This window comes from Melanerpes formicivorus, unplaced genomic scaffold (genome assembly GCF_026170545.1).
Source record: "Melanerpes formicivorus ecotype bairdi unplaced genomic scaffold, bMelFor1.0.p_v2 SCAF_14, whole genome shotgun sequence".
Classification (NCBI taxonomy): Eukaryota; Metazoa; Chordata; class Aves; order Piciformes; family Picidae; genus Melanerpes; species Melanerpes formicivorus.
This window is the reverse complement of record NW_027142366.1, coordinates 1,249,847-1,270,510: the sequence shown is the minus strand read 5'-3', so window position 1 is coordinate 1,270,510 and position 20,664 is coordinate 1,249,847. Positions and strand designations below refer to the sequence as shown.

The 20,664-nt window shown below is 53.7% G+C and overlaps 1 protein-coding gene across 3 annotated transcripts; it reads left to right on the top strand.

Moving 5' to 3' along the window:
- Nucleotides 1–8,258: 8,258 nt before the first annotated feature.
- LOC137445096 (complement C1q tumor necrosis factor-related protein 1-like) lies at nucleotides 8,259–18,825 on the top strand. 3 transcript variants are annotated; one of them, XM_068146519.1, is made up of 4 exons: nucleotides 8,259–8,633; nucleotides 11,016–11,410; nucleotides 14,537–14,782; nucleotides 16,526–18,825. In XM_068146519.1, exons 3-4 carry the CDS (start codon nucleotides 14,557–14,559, stop codon nucleotides 17,071–17,073), a joined length of 774 nt encoding a protein of 257 aa, XP_068002620.1. In that variant the 5' UTR covers nucleotides 8,259–8,633; nucleotides 11,016–11,410; nucleotides 14,537–14,556; the 3' UTR covers nucleotides 17,074–18,825. The 3 variants fall into 3 exon arrangements, with proteins under 3 accessions (XP_068002620.1, XP_068002622.1, XP_068002621.1); XM_068146521.1 differs by lacking the exon at nucleotides 11,016–11,410 and having other exon boundaries at nucleotides 14,542–14,782; XM_068146520.1 differs by lacking the exon at nucleotides 11,016–11,410.
- Nucleotides 18,826–20,664: the final 1,839 nt, after the last annotated feature.

Genomic DNA, 20,664 nt, shown 5'->3' with positions numbered 1-20,664 from the left:
TTCTGCCCCTGGCAGACACTTTCTCCTCTTTGAGCTTCCCTATCAGCACTCACTGCCCTCAGACAGGAACCCAGCTTGAGGATGAGCACCCCTGAGATCAGTCACAGGCCATGGGACTGGGACAGCTTTGCCTTCATCCTGAGCCTCTGCTCCATGGCCAACAGCAGAATGTCCAAGCAGGGATGAGAGGAGGTTTTTGTTGACTGCAGGGGGAGGTGACCTCAGCACAGGAGCTTCGTGGTGGGTGTGCAAGTGAAGGGTTTCAAAGTGCACAGGCAGTCCATAGGAGCTCTTTGGCTGCAGGCATGATGGTGAGCATCAGCAGCAGCTTTGCTCTGAGGGCAAGGAGGAGACAAAATCAAGCCTCAGTTATCACAGGGACCTGGTTCAAAGCAGAGCCTCAAGCCTGGAACATGCTGAAACCATTCCTGGGGATGTAGAAGTGGGAGCAGTGTTCCCACAGGGAAAGACAGAGCCTGCAGCTGCCCTTGCTGAAGGTGGGGAGAGGGAGTGTGATGTCTCACAGGCCAGAGGTTCACCCAGCAAACTCCACTTGAAAGCTGAAAAGCAGAGATTAAAGACAAGGATCCAGGAAGGGAGCCACATTCCATCCTCTCTGCTCTGCTGCCCACAGCACCTCCTCAGCTTTAACTGGTGTGGGAGATTCCTCTGCTGAGCTGCACCTCTCTCAGTGGGAAAGTAGTGATCCTCATGTGCTGTGTGCTTCTGCCCAGCAGCCCTTGTGCACAGGCAGGCATGGGGAAGCTGTCTGAGCAAATGGAATGAGCCCAGAGGCTGGAATGCAGAGCAGTGAGGAATGACAGAGCAGGTCAACCCCACCAAGGGATCCCAGAGAGCTTCCAAGTCGTCTGCAGGAGAGGAGAGCAGCATCTCTGTGCTCAGCACCACAGCATTGCAAGGGATCTGCAGACATGGAAAGGAAATGAAAGTGGAACAAAAATCCCTGAACTCTCTTCTTTCCTTTTCTTTTTCCCTACTTTTTTTCCCCCTGTCCTGGAAACAAAACAACAAAGGGAAATATTTTCCTCCTCAGCTCGTTTTGGGCTCTGCACAACTGCAGGCAGCGTGAGGAACCTGTCTGCATGCTGAGCTCTGGCTGCTGTGCCAGGCAATTCTTGCTGGGTTTAGCTCTTTTGGCTTGGCCCTGGCACCAGCCTGGGTTTTCAAACAACCCTTCTGGAAGCTGCACACTGAGTTTGCCCCTCCAGGCTCCACAGCTGCCTGTGAGATGAGGATGGGGGGGGGGGGGGGGGGGGGGGGATGGGATCAGATCAGCTCAGAGGGTGCAGGAGCTCTCCCAGCAAGGGAGAACAAGCAGGCACTAGGTCCTGGATGGGATCATCCAACCCCTCTGATATTGGCCATACTGCCACCTAATCACTAGGGACAATCTCTTGTCAGTGGTGCCCAGGGACAGGACAAGGGGCAAGGGGCACAAACTGGGACCCAGGAGGTTCCATCTGAGCAGGAGGAGAAACTTCTTTGGTGTGAGGCTGCTGGAGGCCTGGAGCAGGCTGCCCAGAGAGGTTGTGGAGCATCCTGGTCCGGAGAGCTTCCAAACCCAGCTGGACTCAGGAGCTCTGGATGCAGACTTCAGAGCAGGGCCATCGATGTGTGGAGTTCCACAGCTCACAGCTGATGACTCAGTGCTGCAGCTCAGTGCAGCTCTAGCCCATTTCCAGAGTGCCATGACCTGGTTCCCCAGGGGGAAGCCTCGTGGCATCATGTCTTACGAGTCTGGGTGGCAGGAGAGCTCAGCCCTGCCCAAGGTGCTGCTGCAAACCTGCTCCCCCGGCTCTCCACGCCAGCCTGCGTTAGCATCACGTTCAGGTTTTAATTAAAAGCAGCCAGCCCTTTGCCAGGCTCTGTGTACCTGCATCGAATAAACTTTGGGACCTGTAATTGAACTGAGGTCTGCCAGCTCTGTTTCCCACCCCTCCCGGCTGATTGGCAGCGCTTAACGTGCCCTCCATTAGCTCCTCATTAGAGATCATCAGCACCTGTGAGACTTTGACAGGTTCACCGTGAAGCTGATTAACCTAAATGTGTCCAGGTCGTCTCAGTTCCCTTTCTGCAAGCATTGCTCGGTGTGAGCAGCCCTGGAAGCCTCCCTGACAGCCCGGAGGAAGCCACCTCCAGCTCTTCCTTTGCTGTCACAGGCAGCATTTCTTCTCGAGCAGAAAGCTTGCAGCCCCCTCAGAACCCAGCTCCAGCCAGGATTGTTCCCTCACCCTGTTGTGAAAGCAGAGCTGTCTTGGTATTTAAGTAAATTGTTGTCAGCAGCTCCCAATTATCATCACAGGCTGCTGCTGAAATCCCAATTAGCTCCCAGTTGTTGTTTCCTTGTCTGCAGCTGGCCACGTGAAAGCACCACAGACTCACACAACACAAACGTCACAGGGCCAGGGAATCATGGAATCGTTTGCCTTGGAAGAGACCTTCGAGATCATGAAGTCCAGCCCTTACCCCAGCACTGCCAGGGCACCACCAGCCCATGGCCCTCAGCACCACAGCTCCGAAACCCCTCCAGGGATGGGGACTGCACCACTGCCCTGGGCAGCCTGGGACTGGCCTTGACAGCTCTTTGGGGGAAGAAATTCTTCCTCATGTCCAACCTAAGCCTCCTGTGGTGCAACTTGAGGCCATTTCCTCTCATCCTATCACCTGTTATGAGGGAGAACAGACCAACCCCCACCTGGCTCCAGCCTCTTTTCAGGGAGTTATAGACAACCAGAAGGTCTCCTCCCAGCCTCCTTTTCTCCAGGCTGAGCATCCCCAGCTGCTCTTTCCCAGCCCTCTTCTCCAGATACGTTGCCCTTTGCTGCTCCAGCACCTCAAAGTCCTTCCTGGCCCTTGGGATGTGCTGCCCAGGGAGGTGGTGGAGTCCCCATCCCTGCAGGTGTTTAGGAAGAGCCTGGATGAGGCTTGGTGCCAGGATTGAGTTGATCAGATGGTGCTGGGTGAGAGGTTGGACTGGATGATCTCAAAGGTCTTTTCTAACCTGGTCAATTCAATTCAATTCAAGTCTATCCTGTTCTATTCTGTTCTAGTCTAGTCTATTCTTGGGGCTCAGGCCCCAGGAGCATTCACATAGACTTTACTGCATTCAGTGGCACGTCTGGCTGGGGATTTCTATGTTTAAGCCCTTGGCAACTCCTCCTGGGCTGCCTGCCTGCCCTGGCAGTGCACAGAGAGCTGCTCTCCCCTTTTTCCACTTGCTTTTGGAGTTTCACCCAGGGGCTGCATCCATCCCACCCCTACACAGACCCTCCTGGCTCACCACGCCTCGCCTGGGCTGCCACCTAACCCCCACAGGGCTCTGCCTGCCCTTGGGGAATGCCAGGAGGCTGCTGGGATCCCAGAGAGCAGAAAGCCAGGAGGGAACTTGGTTTAATATTTAATGTTTCCATAGGAATCATCCCTGTGTGTCCTGCCACGTGGTGTGGACGTTGTCATGGCACAGAGCCCCAGCCCTGAGTAGGAGGGGAGAGCAAACACCCATCAGGCTCCTGGAGTTCAGCCTGGTGGAAAAATCCATAGCAAAGCTGCCTTTCTGAGCTGGTTGCAGCTCAAATACCTCCAGCCAATCTACAGAGTGGGTCTGAAAGCTAAGAAGTGAAAGCTGTGCCTTGACTTCAGAGCAGGAGAAAGAGAGAGCCTGCTGCGGGATGTGGCTGAGGTGACTCCAACACCTTTTTTGCACAGGCAGAGCTGGCACCAGGCAGGGCAAGGTGTTGGCAGCACACAGAGGATCCCCCATCCAAGCACACCGCAGCTGCCCACATCCCCAGCTCAGCACAGGGTCACACATTGGCTGCCTGCAGCCAGAGCTTGGGTCTGGCTGTGTCCCTGGTGTCCCAGCTCAGCCTCAAGGATGTGCTCCCAAACAGGCCAAGATCCTCTTTCTCCAGCATGAAACCAGGACCCTCCTAGAAGCCCTGGCACTTCACCAAGTAACTAATCATAGGGTCTCAGAAGCACTGTGGTTGGAAGAGACCTTCAAGATCAACAAGTCCAACCCTTCACCCAGCACTGCCAGCTCACCACTAAACCATGGCCCTCAGCACCACATCCTTGTGGCTTTGAAACCCCTGCAGGGGTGGGAACTCAACCACTGCCCTGGGCAGCCTGGGCCAGACCTTGACAACCCTTTGGGGGAAGAAATTGTTCTTCTTTTGGGGAAGAAATTGTCCTTCATGGCCAACCTGAACCTCCCCTGGTGCAACCTGAGGACATTTCCTCTTGTCCTGTTGCTTGTTTGCTGGGGCTGCCCCCAGCCTTGCTCCAACCTCCTTTGAGGGGCTTGGAGAGAGCAGGAAGGTCTCTCCCCTCAGTAGAAACCCTCATTTCCCTGTAGGCCAGACCAGTTTTAGCACACCAAGGTTGCAAACCCAAGCATGACTTTGCCAGCTGACCACTGCTCACCCTGGGTGTGTCCATTCTCTTGCTGAGTATCCCAGCAAGGGACCCCTGGGGATTCTCCAGTCCAAGCCCCTGCTCCAGCAGGGCACCCACAGCAGCCTGCCCAGGAGCACAGTGCCCAGGGGGGGTTGGAAGCTCTCCAGAGAAGGAGACTCCACAGCCCCTCCTGGGCAGCCTGCTCCAGGGCTCCAGCAGTCTCACAGCAATGAATTTTCTCCTCCTGGGTTCCAGTCTGTGCCTACTGCCCCTTGCCCTGTCCCTGGGCACCACTGGAAAGAATGTGGCCCCTTGTTGTCGATGGGCTCAGCCAACCCTGACCTTGCTGCTCTGCCACCCTGAGAGTCTCTCATTAATTTGCTGGGAGCCCTCAGCTCTGTGCAGAAATTATCTGGCCTGAGCAACAGCCAAGTGCTATAAATCAACTGTGCAAACAGAAAGATCCTTCTTGCTCCAGTGGGATGATTATTTTGCAGAAGGAGGTGGTTGTTTGAAGAGGCAGAAAGCCTGTTGAATGGGGAGAGCCAGCCCTGCTCCCAGCCACTGCCTGCCACAGCATTCTCCTTCCCTCCTCAGTCTCGCAGGGAAAGGTCAACCTTCTCATGGAGAGTCGCAGAATGGGTTGGGTTGGAAGGGACCTGAAAGCTCAGCCAGGTCCAAGCCTGCTGCCCTGGGCAGGGACACCTCCCACCAGGATCAGGTTGCTCAAGGCCTCATCTAACCTGGCCTCAAATGACCTCCAGAGGGGAGGCATCCACAGCCTCCCCAGGCAGCCTGCTCCAGGGTCTCCCTGACCCTCACTCTAAAGAATCTCTTCCTCACCTCCAGCCTAAATCCACCCTCTGCCAGTTTAAATCTTAGTGCAAAGATCTACCTCCTTCCAGCTTAAATCCCAAATACAGTCTGACTTGGGCAAGTTTTTGACCAGTTATGATCATTTGGGGATCCCTAAACTCTCTGTTGAGTTCCATCCAGGAACTCTTTGTACATCCATGAGAGGAAGCTCTGAGTGCAGCCTCCACACCCCCCCAGTGAAACCAGAGCTTGAACTCTGATGACACATTTTTGTTGTGCTGTGTTGCTTTGTTTTCCCCTCCAAGAGCTGAGTCTGAAAATAGGGACTGAAGAATGGAAGAAGAGAGATGACAGCCCCAGGAGGGCAGGGAGGAGCTTCCCCCAAGCTCCACACCACCAGCAGCAGAGCCAGGAACCAAACTCCAGTCTGCAGGTCACCATCCCTCTGCTTGAAGTGCTTTGGCATTTGCCTCTCTCTGTGCTTTTTGTGTGTGTGTCTGTTGGTTCTTGCTGCAAGAATGTGCTTGATGGAAAGCAGCTCAGCTCCTGTCTCAGCAGGGCCAATAGATATTGTTTGCTAATTGTGTTCCAATTATAACTGTTTGCTGGATGAGGAAGGAAGGAAACTCTCCCAGGCATGCACAGGGTGCTCAGGGCACACTCACTGGCCTGCTTCTAGGAGACTTGTGGAGCTGAATCACAGAATGGTTTGGGGTGGGAAGGGACCTTAAATGTTGTATAGTTCCACCCCCTCTGCCATGGGCAGGGACTCCTCCAACTGGAGGTGCTCCTGACAAGGATGGATGTCACCCCTGTGCTGCCCCTGCTGACCATGACACCAGTGCAGGATATTTGCTTCTGGAGTCCAGGAGCTTTTGGTGACCAAGGGAATGAATGCAGCAAGCCCAAGTGAGGTGGCTTTGGAGGACACATGGAGGACACACAGAAGAACCTCTCTCTTCCAGGAAAGGTGCTGAGCAGTGCCAAGAGGAGGGTGCCTTGGAAAAAGGATGGATGAGAGGAGGTTACACAAGTTTGGTGTTGAAGCCTGAGCAGAGAAGATGTCAGGGAAGGCTTTGGGTTGGCATTTGCAAGGCAAAGTCATTTCCTTTCTTAGAGACTGTTTGAGGTCCCTCCAAAAAGATGAGTAAGGTTTGGCTTTCCTGGCAGCTCTGGAGAGGCTGCAGCCACAGTTCCTCCCTCCCTGCATGGGGCTCCAAGTGGCCCTTCCGAGCTGGCTTCTGCCTGCCGCGGTCTGCTCTCGCCCATCCGTGTGGGGCTGGGATGGAGACCACTGCTGCGGTGGCAGGGGACTGGGATGGGCATGGAGGTGATGATGGGATGGGGAGAGGAAGGCTCCAGGAGGGCAGGGCTGCTGGAGCTCAGGACCAGAGGGTGACTCATGGAGAGCTGGACACTGCTGGGGTTCAAGCTGGGACATTTCCCCTTGCTGGTCCTTGCTAATGGGAGCCTCCCAGTGCAGCAGCAGCAGCACATCTGAATCCTGCCTCCCCCTTGATGCAAGCACAGCTCCTGCTCCCTCTCCTCACCACTCTGGGTGCAGACCTTTGAATGAAGAAAGAAAGATCCCCTCCAGGTTTGATTTGCTGTTACCAACAGGCCCTGCTGAAGTCAGCTGCAAACTCTTGGAGTTATCTCTTTCCTAACCCAGGTTCCCCTACAGCTCTCCAGGTTCTGTTTCTCACTTGGTTTTTCCAAGGCATGCCAAACCCCTCTTCCAGCCTGACATCCATCTGCCTGCTTCTGACCCCCAGCCCTGAGCTGTGGAGGATGGGAAATTGCTGGGCAGTGCAGAGCATTCAGGTGCTGGGGCACGTGGAGCAGAGCTGGGACCTCTCTGAGGACCTCGTCTGAGATTAGGCTTTGAGAAGGAGCAGAGAGGTCCCCAAGGTGCTCTCCCATCCCTTGTCTCCTTACATAAGGCAGAGACTGCTTCCAAGATGGAAAAGGCATGACCTGGGCAGCGCTTGTCTCCACGGGCTGGTGAGGTGTGGAAGTGCTGGGGACCGATGGAGGGCAGGCAGCAGAGCAGGAGAGCTGCAGGGGAGGAACATTCAAAGCACCAAGTTGTGGCCTGGAGTGTAGAAGGGCACTGCTAGAGGGGAAGACACACCTTCCACTCTCAGGGAAATCAAAAGCATTGCTTTTGCTTCTCAGCCTCAGTGCAGGGAGGATGCTGGAGCTTGCACCCTGTCAGGATCTCTGATCTTCCACTTTTGGAGCTGATGGGAGGTAGCTGCAAAACACAGCAAGGAAAAAGGGAAGAAAGTGAAGAAACTCAAGCAATGAAACCCCCCACATTCAAACCTGGTTTTAAACAAAGCCCCCAGCATGGGGGCTCCCCAAGGGATTCTGCCCCTCTGCTCTGCTCTGCTCTGCTCTGCTCTGCTCTGCTTGGACCCCACCTGCAGCCCTGGGGCTCCCAGCACAGCACAGACCTGGACCTGTTGGAGTGGGGCCAGAGGAGGCCACAGCAGCCTCATTCCAGGTGAGGCTGGTTGGGGCTCTGAGCATCCTGCTCTAGCTGCAGAAGTCTCTGCTGACTCCAGGGGGTTGGACTGGGTGACATTTGAAGGTCCCTCCCCTCCCAAGCCAGCCTTGACAGCAGGGGTGACCATTGCCTCTCTGCTGGCCTGTCCCCAGGCACCTGGGCACACCCCACACCTCCTCCAGCACCGCTGCAGGGACACTTTCCATCTCTGCACCCTTTCCAGGGGCTTTTTCCCCCCCAGCTTTCCAGCCCAAGCACAAACCCCAGAGGTTTTATTGTGGGCTTGGGTGCTTTGGCTTTCTCCTTCTTTCTTTTGCTCTCTTCTCCCCTGCCTAAAAAAAGATGCAGAAACCTCCAAAGAAAAACAAATGATTTCCATGTGATCCCAGCACTTTCTCTCTTGGCTGGGACACTGGATGTGGGGCCTGGGGCTGGTGGTTTTCTGATACATTTTTGGTTTAAGGCTTTTTTTTTTGTCCTTTGCTTTGGGTTTTTCTTCCTTTCTTTCTTTCTGGCTTTCATTTCCATCCCTGTGAGAGGGAGGCACCATGAGACCCGGCTGCAAGTCTGGAGGGAAACTCTAGCAGGACAAAAGCACAGGAGCCCAGCACAAGTTGCTGCAAGCAGAAGGAGAAGGGGAAAAGAAAAGAAAGAAGGAGGGGGGGAAAAAAGAAGAACCCCAAGGCCCAACCCTCTCCCAAGGAGCTCAGCAGCTGCTGGGCTGCAGCAGGAGCTCCACTGCCTTGCAGTGTTTCGTTTGGATTTCAGCTAGGAAGCTGCAGCCACCACTGAGGACTTAAAGCAGCTGGAGGAAGGGCAGCCTCTGGATTATGCATCCTGCCAAGCGACAGCAAGGGAAGTAGAGAGGCAGAGGCTGAGTCCCAAGGTGAGCTCAAGGGGTCGGAAAAAAAACCCCAACAAGTTAAAAAAACTTTGAGGGGAGGTTAAAAAAGTGCTGCTGGGAGTGAGCATGGAGTGTTCCCACCTTGCAGGAGCAGGGCTGAGTGTGGGGGAGGTGTGAAAGGAGGGGAGGTGCTGATGCCTCTGGTGCTGTGCTGATTCCTCTGGTGCTGTGCTGATGCCTCTGGTGCTGTGCTGATTCCTCTGGTGCTGTGCTGTTGCCTCTGGTGCTGTGCTGATGCCTCTGGTGCTGTGCTGATTCCTCTGGTGCTGTGCTGATGCCTCTGGTGCTGTGCTGATTCCTCTGGTGCTGTGCTGTTGCCTCTGGTGCTGTGCTGATGCCTCTGGTGCTGTGCTGATTCCTCTGGTGCTGTGCTGATGCCTCTGGTGCTGTGCTGATTCCTCTGGTGCTGTGCTGTTGCCTCTGGTGCTGTGCTGATGCCTCTGGTGCTGTGCTGATTCCTCTGGTGCTGTGCTGATGCCTCTGGTGCTGTGCTGATTCCTCTGGTGCTGTGCTGTTGCCTCTGGTGCTGTGCTGATGCCTCTGGTGCTGTGCTGATGCCTCTGGTGCTGTGCTGATGCCTCTGGTGCTGTGCTGATTCCTCTGGTTCTGTGCTGATTCTCTTGGTTCTGTGCTGATTCTCTCGGTGCTGTGCTGATTCCTCTGGTGCTGTGCTGATTCTTTTGGCTTCTCTCACTGCAGTCTGATGAGAAACTTCTTTGCTGGGAGGCTGCTGGAGCCTTGCAGCCCAGGGGGGCTGTGGAGTCTCCTTCTCTGCAGGGATTCCAACCCCAGCTGGGGCTGCTGTGGGTGCCCTGCCTTAGCAGGGGGCTGGCGTGGATGATCTCCAGAGGTCTCTTCCACCCCACCCCACCCCCATGCTGGGATTTTTGGTTGATTCTGCTTCACTGCAGCAGGAGAAATAAATCCAAGGCCAGGCTGGGGCTGAGCTGGCTCGAGTTTGTTCCTGCTGATGGTCCTCATCTCATTGATTCCCCCCTCCCCAGCACCCCAGAGTGATGCTTTCTTCCAGCCTGACCCTTCTCTCAGCAGTGGGAAGAGGAAGGGGATGGTGCCCACGCTGATGCAGGGGCTCCCACTGCCATGGGAGCCTAGGGCAGGCAAAAGTTGTTTCTTAGCATCCTCCACAGCCCTGGAAACTTTCAGGGGACTTTGCTTCTCCAATTTGCCAGGGAACTGCAGCTGCTCACTCCTGAGGTGTGAGTCCCATGTCATAGTGCTCCCCCTCACCCAGCTGGGGCAGCACCCCAGGACCTGCTGCAAGGACCCCTCTGCCTGCCTCATTTCAGCACACCCAAAGTCCCCAGCGTGCCTGAGTCAGCAGCAGCAGCAGCAGGTCACTGGGAAGGGTGAGGGAGAGCTGGGTGCTGTCCACTTCACCAGGGTGAGTTGCTGTGCTGGAGAAGCTGCCCCAGGGATGCCTTACTGTAAGTGAGGTCCTGTGCCTCAGCAGCAGTGTGCTGAAGCTGGGCTGAGTCACCCTCTGGGCTTGCCATGGAGATGGAATCGCTTTCAAGGAGCCAGCCAGCCTGGAGCAGCAGCATTTCCTGGATGTTGCAGGCATGTTCCTGGCAGGAGGTGCACGCAGGAATGAGAAGAAGGAGAGAGGAACCAACAAACCTCCTTTTGCTCTCAGTTAGTGCTGAGATAAGTGTGGTTACAGCAGCTCACAGGCTTGGCAATCTGGTGCCATGCAAAGAAGCAGGTGCCCAGGACCATTTCCATCCTGGCACAGCCCCTCCCCTCCTCCCATCGTGCCTGCAGGGGACTGAGCTAAATCCACTTGACCCCCCAGGTCTGAGCATGTGCAGGCAGCAGGCAGGGGTGTTTGCTTGGGACCTTCAGGTGTCTTCCCATGCCTGAGGGGTGACAGCACAGCTGGAGGAGAGCAAGTGGTAGCTACACAAGCTGCTGATCCTCAGGGATAGGGACTAGTGGGGTGGGAAATGTGTCACAGCTCCTCCCAGGGCAGAGGAGTTAGGACAATTCATCCCCACTGGAAACAAACACTTGCTCCAAAACAGAGCCCCAGAAACTGAGAACCCAAAGGAGATAACTAGGGAGCTGCAAGCTCACTGACCAGAGGTTCACCCAGGGCAGTACAAACATGGATGAAGCTAACCACCCTTGGACCTCCCCATGGTCAGAGCCTGGCTGTGCCTCCATTCCTGCCTCACTAACAACTTGCAGGGCTTGACCCACCCCAAAAGCCTCTGGCAGTGCTCCCCAGCCTCTCCTGCATCACCCCAGCGCCACGCGGAAGCACTGCGGACAAGAGGGCGTTGACTTGGGTCATCTGCAAACCACCACAGGCAGTGGAAATGTTTAAACCATGCTGCATTTTAGGATCCAAATGTTCTTGTCTGCAAGCCCTCAAACCACTTCAGGGCTGCAGACAAGCTCCTGGTGCTCAGCTGGAGCAAAGCATCTCTGCAGCATCCTGTCGGAGGGCAGCTGGTGGCAGAGGAACCTCTGACCTCTGCCAGAGCTCTGTCAGAGCTTTGCCCTGGAGAACGCACAAAGCTCCTTCAGGGTTTTGGGCTTTTCTGCACTAAGCTGCTCATGGAGAAATTTTAGATCCTCCTGGGGAAGAGAATAAGAGCAAATGCCCAAGAAATCCCTTCCAAGAGGAAGTCCAACGTCCAGACAAGCCCAGCCCTAAGGATGCTTCGCTTCCTGCTGCTGGCGGTGCGAGGAGCTCTGGAGCGCTGAGGAGGTCGAGGCTTGAAGGAAGACAAAAGGTATGAAAGCAGAACTGGAATATTTTCTGGCTCTGGAACGATGCCAGGCTTCCTGGCTGACACATCCACGTGTTTTCCATCTCTGTGGCTCAAGAGAGGTTTTCTTTCTGCCTGCCCTCGGGGGGTTTCGGTCAGGATTTGTCACTAATTGAAACGGGCGGTCGCTGAGGGCTGTGAATTTAAAGCCAAGATGCTCAGAGATGGATTTGCCTGAGTCAAGCTCTAGGAATAACAGGAAGGCAAACTTCAGCAGCAATTGGCTGTGCAGCTGAGGGAGCCAGGAGCCGTTTCTGCCCTGTGAGCTCAGCACAGTTATTAGTGGGATTGATTTCCCTGAGCATCCCTGCGGGGTAAGGGCATCCTCCCAGGCCCCCCAGTGAAAACTCCAGCTGGGGTCGGTGGGGGCAGATCTCTACCTGTGCCAGCTTCATTTTCTTTGGGTCTCTTTTTGCTGGCTGATGCCAGGTGCTGCTGGAAACCAGCACTTTTGATGCAGGTAATGCACAGCAGGTGGAAGACAAAATGCATAACTGAAGAGCTTGATGGATCATACTGAGGTCAGGCTACTGCCAAGGTCAGTGCAGAGCAACACTACGATGGTTTAATCATCTCCTTGCTTGGACTGAGCATGGAAGACAACAGGATCCTTGGCTTGGGCATCACATTCTCACCAGCACCATGAGGCAGCAGCCCTTAAGGGGTTTGTGTTGCCAGCTCTTGAAGGTGTTCTGAGCAGCTCTGTCTTCAGGGTTGAGTTCAGATAACAGTCAAATGCACTAAGCTTCATCCCAAGGTTATTGACTACCATGAGAATCCCACCATGGGGGGGGGTTGGAAGGGACCTCTGGAGATCATCTGCTCAACCTCCCTGCTAAAGCACAGCAGCTTGCCCAGGATCACAGTGTCCAGCTGGGTTTGAAATCTCTGCACAGATGGAGACTCCACAGCCTCCCTGGGCAGCCTGCTCCAGGCCTCCAGCAGCCTCACACCGAAGAAGTTTCTCCTCCTGTGCTGGTGGAACCTCCTGGGTTCCAGCTTCTGCCCTATTATCCCTTGGCCTGTCCCTGGGCACCACTGACAAGAGTTTGCCCTTATCCTCTTGCCTCTCACCCTTTAGCTCTTGGTGAGCATTGAGAAGATCCCCTCTGGGGCTGCTCTCCTTGAGCTTTACAGTTCCAGAGACAATACCTTGGCCCTGATTGCCTGGGTCTGAGTGAGCATGGGGTCTTCTTTAGACCATTGTGGAGAGTCTCCACCACACAGGTGTATGAAGATCTGCACAATGCAGATCACTGCAGAGGAGCCCCCCAGAGGCATCATGTAGAGCCCAAAGGCTCTACATGGTGCAGGCTTTCTCTTCTGGTCACGTCTGGGCTGGTTGTTTATGACCATTCCGAGTCTCATTCCATTTCTGCTCCTCTCTGGCAGCACAAAGATGGGTTAGGAAGTGAATAAAAATGAAAAAGGCCTTAATGAAAATGGAATTCAAGCCCTGAACACTGATAGAAAAAGAGAGGATTAATCCCTCCTCAGACTTGTCCCTAAAATGAGGCCTAATTACAAATAGAAATATCATTCTGAGGCATGACAGGTTTGATGAAAGAACTTCCCCTGCTGTCAGAAGCAAGGTCATTATCGTGCTGCTAATAAGTATTCATGGAGTTTGCAGGGAGCTGGCTCACACCAAGTAATAAAAGGTGTGAATGACAGCTCTTTTGAGGCAGGTAGGGATGAGAAGAAAGAGTGCTGGGAGGATCCAAGGGCCTTGCCCCATACTGATGTTGCTTTTTCTTCCCTTCCATGTTTTCTCAACTGGTTCACTCTGTGCTCACTGAAGCTCCAAAGCAAGATTTCCCTTGCAGATGAGACTTGTGTGTTGACTGAGCTCTTTCTGACAGCCAGGACACCTAGCTGCTACCTTCCCACCTGTTCCAGGAATTAAAACTGGGGGAAGGAGGAGTTCAGAGAATCACAGAATGCTAGGGGCTGGAAGGGACCTCGAAAGCTCATCCAGCCCAACCCCCCTGCCAGAGCAGGGTCACCTAGAGCAGCTCACAGGAACACATCCAGGTGGGTCTTGAATATCTCCAGAGAGGGAGACTCCACAGCCCCCCTGGGCAGCCTGCTCCAGGGCTCTGTCACCCTCACAGGGAAAAAAATCTTCCTCCTGTTTCCATGGCACTTCCTCTGCCTCAGCTTCCACCACTGCCCTTGTGCTGGCATTGGGCAGCCCCCAGCGGAGCCTGGCTCCAGCCTCTGGGCACTCACCCTGCACAGCCTTATCAGCATGAATGAGATCTCCCCTCAGGCCCCTCTGCTGCAAGCTAAAGAGCCCTCAGCCCTTGGAAGGAACTCTGCCCTTCAGCTTCTCCCTGCCAGAAGCAGCCCCTGGCTGTGCACAGCTGCCCTGAGCTGCAGTAAGTGAGCAGAACCTGAGCTGCAGAAGTGCCAGCCCTGAGCAGAATCAATTCTGCCCTGTCTCAAAGCAGGCCACTTGAGCAGAGCTTGCTGTGACAGCTTTAAGCATCTCAGCCTTAGCTTCTGATCTCAGCAGGTTGGGGTTTTTGTTTGGTTGGGTTTGGTGTGGGGGCTGGGGGATTGGTTTGGTTGGCTGGTTTAGCTTTCCCTGTTTGTTTTGCGGGCTCTGATTTGTTTGGTTGGAAGCTTTTGTGTTTGGTTGTGGAGGTTGTTGTTGGGCTGTGTTTTGCTTGGGGTTTTTTGTTTGTTTGGGTTGTTGTTTGTTTGAGGAGGTTTGGGTTGTTGTGGCTGGTTGGCTAGGTTGGGGATTTGCTTTTGGCTTGGGGTTTTTGTTTTGTCTTCCTTGGTTTGTTGTTGTGGAGGTTTTTCATTTGGGTTGAGGTTGTGCTGCTGTTAGTTTTTTCCCTTCCATGTTACCTGCTGCCTCTTGTCAGATACTCCAGCTGCAGGTAAGGAGAGCAGGGCTTGCCTCTGCCATTGCTTGTAAACAGCATGCAGTGGGTCACCCTTCCTACTTGGAGTCTCCTGGTGCCACTCCAAGACCAGCTAATAATTAATCAGAAGTGCACCTTGTGGTAACATTAACAGATGGCCCATCAAAGCTCTGACTTGCCTCCACACATTAATCATTTCTGTTCCTTTGCCCAGTCCAGCTGGCTCTGCTGAAGATGAGTGTGGTGCTCCTGCTGCTCTTGGTGTCCAGCAGCACCAGCAGTGCTGAGCCAGAGCAGGCTGTGCCGAGACGGGAGCCGCGGCGGCTGTCGTGTGTGCGATGCTGTGGCCCTTCGGAGCAGCCTCTCTCCATCCTCTCCTCACGGCACACGAGGATGAGCAGTGACCCTGCCTACACTGCACCCAAAGTCCAACCCACTATAGACATCACCATCCTCAAAGGTGGGCAAAGAATCACAGGGGCACAGTTGCAAAAGACCTTCAGATCACTGAGTCCAACCATAGCCTAAGGTCTCTCTGTACATAGCTGCTAGACCATGGCCCGAAGCTCCTCATCTGAACATCTCTTAAACCCCTCCAGGGATGGGGATTCTACCCTGAGCCATCTGGGCCAGGCCTTGACAGCCCTTTTGGGGAAGAAATTGTTCCTTATATCCAATCTAACCCCATCTTGCTGCAACCTGAGGCCATTTCCTATCACTTGTGTGCATCTCCTCACACCACTTGATCTACACCTACCAAAAAGGAAGGGACATAACACAAGCTGTAAATGTGAGAAGAGTTGCCCAAAAGGCTCTGATCCATCCCAAACCAGAACCACTGGAAGCTCAAGTGAAGAGCTGGCAAAAGGCTTTAATCCATCCCAAACCAGAACCCTTGGAAGCTCAAGTAAGGTAGAAGTAATCAGAGAACTCCCAAATGGTAGAGGTAGACAGCAGGACTGATGCTCACTTTCCCCACTGCACATGGTTTTGTCTCCTCAGGGCAGGCATCAAAAGTTGAGCAACATAATAGATGTGAGTTTCCAGGAGTCCTGTGGCCAAACCCAGCCTCCTCTCCCAGGCACAAACCAGACCTCAGCAAAATCAGCAATTTTCCTTGCCCTAAGAGCTGCCCAGCTGGGCTGGGTTGATGGACACTGGATTTGTGTCACATGAACTTGTGTTTGACAAGGTTTTCCTTTATGGATATCAGGAACAAGTTCTTCACTATGAGGGTGGTGGAACACTGGAACAGGTTGCCCAGGGAGGTGGTTGAGGTTCCTGCCCTGGAGATATTCAAGGTAAGACTTGACAAGGCCCTGGGCAACCTGATCTAGCTGGGAATGTCCCTGCTGACTGCAGGGAGGTTGGACTGGGTGAGCTTTGGAGGTGCCTTCTGGCTTGGACCTTTCTATGGTTCTATGACTCTATGGTTCTGTGATGTCTCTGTGGTTCTATGGCTCTGTGGTTCTTATGTCTTTGTGATTCTGTGGCTCTGTGTTTCTGTGGCTCTGTGTTTCTGTGGCTCTATGTCTCTGTGGTTCTATGGCTCTGTGGTTCTGTGGTTCTGTGTCTCTGTGGTTCTGTGGCTCTGTGATTCTGTGTCTCTGTGGTTCTATGGCTCTGTGGTTCTGTGGCTCTGTGGCTCTGTGGTTCTGTGGCTCTGTGGTTCTATGGCTCTGTGGCTTTGTGTTTCTGTGATTCTGTGGCTCTGTGATTCTGTGGCTCTGTGATTCTGTGGCTCTGTGGCGCTGTGGCTCTGTGATTCTGTGGCTCTGTGGCTCTGTGATTCTGTGGTTCTGTGATTCTGTGGCTCTGTGATTCTGTGGCTCTGTGAATCTGTGGCTCTGTGATTCTGTGGCTCTGTGTTTCTGTGGCTCTGTGGTGCTGTGGCTCTGTGATTCTGTGGCTCTGTGGCTCTGTGATTCTGTGGCTCTGTGATTCTGTGGCTCTGTGGCGCTGTGGCTCTGTGGCGCTGTGGCTCTGTGGTTCTGTGGCTCTGTGATTCTGTGGCTCTGTGGCTCTGTGATTCTGTGGCTCTGTGATTCTGTGGCTCTGTGGTTCTATGGCTCTGTGTTTCTGTGGCTCTGTGGCACTGTGGCTCTGTGGCTCTGTGATTCTGTGGCTCTGTGGTTCTGTGGTTCTATGGCTCCGTGGTTCTTTGTCTCTGTGATTCTGTGGCTCTGTTGTTCTGTGCTCACAGGTGAGAAGGGTGAGATGGGAGAGAGAGGCTACCCTGGAGCAGTTGGGAAGGAAGGAGAGAGAGGGCTTCGTGGCTTTAACGGCCGGAAGGGGCAGAAGGGGCAGCCTGGCCCCCAGGGCCACTCCTGCAAGCAGCTCTACGCTGCCTTCTCGGTGGGCCGCAGGAAGCCTCTGCACAGCTCAGACTACTTCCAGCACCTGACCTTCGACACGGAGCTGGTGAACCTCTACAAGCACTTCAACATGTTCTCGGGGAAGTTCTTCTGCTACGTGGCAGGAATCTACTACTTCAGCCTCAATGTCCACACCTGGAACTTCAAGGAGACCTACCTGCACCTGATGAAGAACGAGAAGGAGGTGGCCATCCTCTACGCCCAGCCCAGCGATCGGAGCATCATGCAGAGCCAGAGCCTGATGCTGGACCTGCAAGAAGGGGAGGAGGTCTGGGTGAGGATGTTCAAGAGGGAGAGAGAAAATGCCATCTACAGTGAGGAGTCTGACATCTACATCATCTTCAATGGCCATTTAATCAAGCCAGCCATAGAGTAACCATCCCTCAGCTTTAGGCTCAGAGCTTTGGTAGATACCCTTAGTAGCCCAAAAAGCTCTAACCCATCCCAAACCAGAACCATTGGAGGCTCAAGTGAAGAGCTGGCAAAAGTCTCTGATCCATCCCAAACCAGAACCATTGGAGGCTCAAGTGAAGAGCTGGCAAAAGGCTCTGATCCATCCCAAACCAGAACCATTGGAGGCTCAAGTGAAGAGCTGGCAAAAGGCTCTGATCCATCCCAAACCAGAACCATTGGAGGCCCAAGTTAGGTCACACACACATAAAATGAAAGCAAAGCACACACCTAGTTCCACTTGGGAGGATTCCAGACCTCCTGGGCTAGTTGTGTTGTCTGTCCCTGCCAAGGACACCTCTGGGGGTGGAGGTGACTGTTTCAAGGTGATGCAAGCTCCTCAGGTACTGAGAAGGCTTCAGCCCTTATGTGCCCTGGAGAAAACCCACACAGAGGGCTCCAACTCTGCACCCTGTGTGCATCTCCAATAATACCCCTAGAGACCTGCCTCAGTTGGCAGCAAAATTTTAACTGCTTGGTCCTGCTTTAGAGAGGACCTTTCAATTACAGCCAAAGATCATCTTCAGATACAAGGTTTTTTGGGTGCTAGCTAAGGAATATTACTCCTGCAGCAATATTTGGGTATCTTTGCAGTGTGCACTGTTGCTGATGAGAGCCCATGCCCACCAGCACCTTCCCCAGGTCTGTTGCACTCAGGTAGAGAAGAACACAGCAGGGCTAACATCAACATTTGGCACAACACATCCAGCATACATTAGATTTTTGTGTGTTCCATTTCCTGTAGTCACAGTCATGGAATCCCAGCTTATGGCATTCTGAGAGCACAGTGCTGGCATTAGATAAGGAGAGGGACCTGATGGAGCAGGGAAAGAGGAGGGACACACCTGGAGCACCTCTGCTGCAAGGACAGGCTGAGGGAGCTGGGGCTGTGCAGCCTGGAGGAGAGAAGGCTCCAGAGAGACCTCACAGCAGCCTGCCAGGTCCTGAAAGGCTACAGGAAGGCTGCAGAGGGACTGCTCCCAAAGGCCTGCAGGGACAGGACCTGAAATGAGAGCAGAGCAGATTGAGATTGGATGTGAGGAACAAGTTGTGCCCCAGGAGGCTGCTGGAGCACTGCAGCAGGTTGCCCAGGGAGGGAGCTGCAGAGCCTGGAGCTACTCAGGGTGAGGCTGGAGAAGGCTCTGAGCAACCTGATCCAGGGGGGGATGTCCCTGCTGCCTGCAGGCAGGTTGCAGTAGATGACCTTTGGAGGTTCCTTCTAACCCAAACCATTCTATGGTTCTATGATACCTTCTGGTGGAATCTGTCCCTGCCTGTGGTGGGGAGATTGGGACTAGAGACCTTTAAAGTCCTTTCTAATGCAAACAATGATTTTATATGGATTTGGCAAAGCTTCTCCACAGGCACATGGTCTTGAGCTGAGCTGTAGCCACAGGCTATAGCTTTGCTTGACTGCTGTGCTGCTGGAACTACTTGTCCCAGGAGAACATCCCCCGTGGCTGGGACTGCTCATTACCATCTAAAGAATTATTGACATGAGACATGAAAGGTACAAGCAGCAGCAAGAAGCAGCACTCTGCCCAGTGCTTCCTTGCCCGCTCTCCCAGGCTCCATTTGTATGCAGGATACATCAAAAGCTCTTCCTAGACAAAGTGCTTCACTGCTGGACCTCACCTCCCCCCAGCTGTTGGAACAGTAGCTGAAATAAAGAGATTGCTTTGAGTGTCCAGGTTGTGTTTATCTTCTCTCCATAGCTCTTTCTCACAGCTGGAAACCTCAACATCCAGTCCCATACAACCCTCCCAGGGGGCACTTTTGCTTACTTCCCCACCAAGGGACTCCAGAAATTGGACTGACACCAACTCTTTTTCCCTTGCAGAGCCATCACCAAGTAGCAGGCTGGGGAGGCAGAGAAGTTAATGATCCCTTGCTGTAAAATGAAGAGCAAACCTTTGAGCTATCACAACCTTTGTGGAGAGAGGAACTTTTATAGTCTGCCTGCAAAGTAAACCTGTGATGAAAACAGGTCTACAAGCCTTCAACCATCTCATCTGCTCCTGCTCCCATCACAGCCTGCCAACCTGAAAAGAAAGAGTAGGAAACTTGGCTAGCTTTAACAACCACTCCCAAGGGAAGGTTGTGCAGCTCCTCCACTGCCCTGCTCTCCGCTGTCCCAGCTGCTCCTGCACTTCCTTCTCATCTTCCTGCTCAACAGACCTTCCTAGCCCCCTCTTCCCATCAGGGTGATGGTAAAACCCCTGGTGGCTGCAGTGTTTATCTGCAGCACATCCCTTAGCACCAGCACCAGCAGGGAGGTGCCAGCCCTGAGCAGCCAAGCAGAAGCCTTCCCCCTGCACTGGCCTCACTGAAGTCATTTCCAGGCCACTTTTCCCAGCCACATTTCAGATTTAAGAGCTCTAAAGCTTTCCCACCCCCTTTTATTTTGTCCCTAGATTTGAATCATTCCCCACCCAGACCCAGAAATTCCTGCTCTGGTTTTAGGGTACTGTTGGTGCTGGACCTCATGAGATGCCTGTGGTGCAGCAGGGGTTATACACCGAGGGTGATGTCTTCACATTCCTCACACAGTGAGTAGTTTCCCCACAGCTTTGGCTCACTCTGCAGTTCCCTGCACTGACTCTAACTGAAATGGAAAAAAACACCCATAAAATACATGAGGCAGCCCTTGTCCTGGCCAGCTGGAGCTATTGACAGGGCTGGGGATACAAAAACACCCCAACCCCCCCAAAATGTGTTTATGATGAACCTGCACTGATTTTGGAAGAGTTACTTCCTACCAGGAAGCAAACTAAATGCCATCCGTCCACCCACATCACTCTGAGTGTCCACCTCCATAACACCCAGACATACACTTGGAGACTCTGACAGCACTGAGACATCCAAAGTGCTCCTGACTGATGCCCCGGTGGCATAAACAGTTCAATCACCAAAGCCACACAGGGTTCAGGTGCAGAATAACCTTTTGAATAATGAAAATAGGCCACCCTGCTGCCTGCATGACTCAGCTCAGCCACTTAGAGCACCAAAGAATTCAATCCTTTGGGAGGGAAGACATGCAGGTATCTGAAAAGTGTCTGCAGGGGGCTCCAAGAAAGCTGGGGAGGGACTTTTGAGGGTGTCAGGGAGGGATAGGACTGGGGGGATGGAGCAAAACTAGAAGTGTGGAGTTTGAGATTGGCTGTGAGGAAGAAGTTGTTCCCCATGAGGGTGGTGAGAGCCTGGCACAGGTTGCCCAGGGAGGTGGTGGAAGCCTCCTGCCTGGAGGTGTTTGCAGCCAGGCTGGAGGTGGCTGTGAGCAACCTGCTGTGGTGTGAGGTGTCCCTGCCCATGGCAGGGGAGGTTGGAACTGGCTGAGCCTTGAGGTCCCTTCCAGCCCTGTCACTTCTGTGATTCTACAAAGCTTACTGCACAAAGACATCCCTGCTGCCACGTTTCAGATGCAGACATCAAGTGGTCTGTTGGGGCTTTTCCCCCCCTACTTCGAGCACTGGGAAAATCATCTCTGCTCAGAGAGGTTTATGGAGCCAAATCCACA

Bases quoted from the DNA above. Each gene is read 5' to 3' on its own strand.
- LOC137445096 (XM_068146521.1), top strand. From the start codon at position 14,557: ATGAGTGTGGTGCTCCTGCTGCTCTTGGTGTCCAGCAGCACCAGCAGT. The intron at 14,783-16,525 runs GTGGGCAAAGAA...CTGTGCTCACAG, and splicing joins AGACATCACCATCCTCAAAG to GTGAGAAGGGTGAGATGGGA.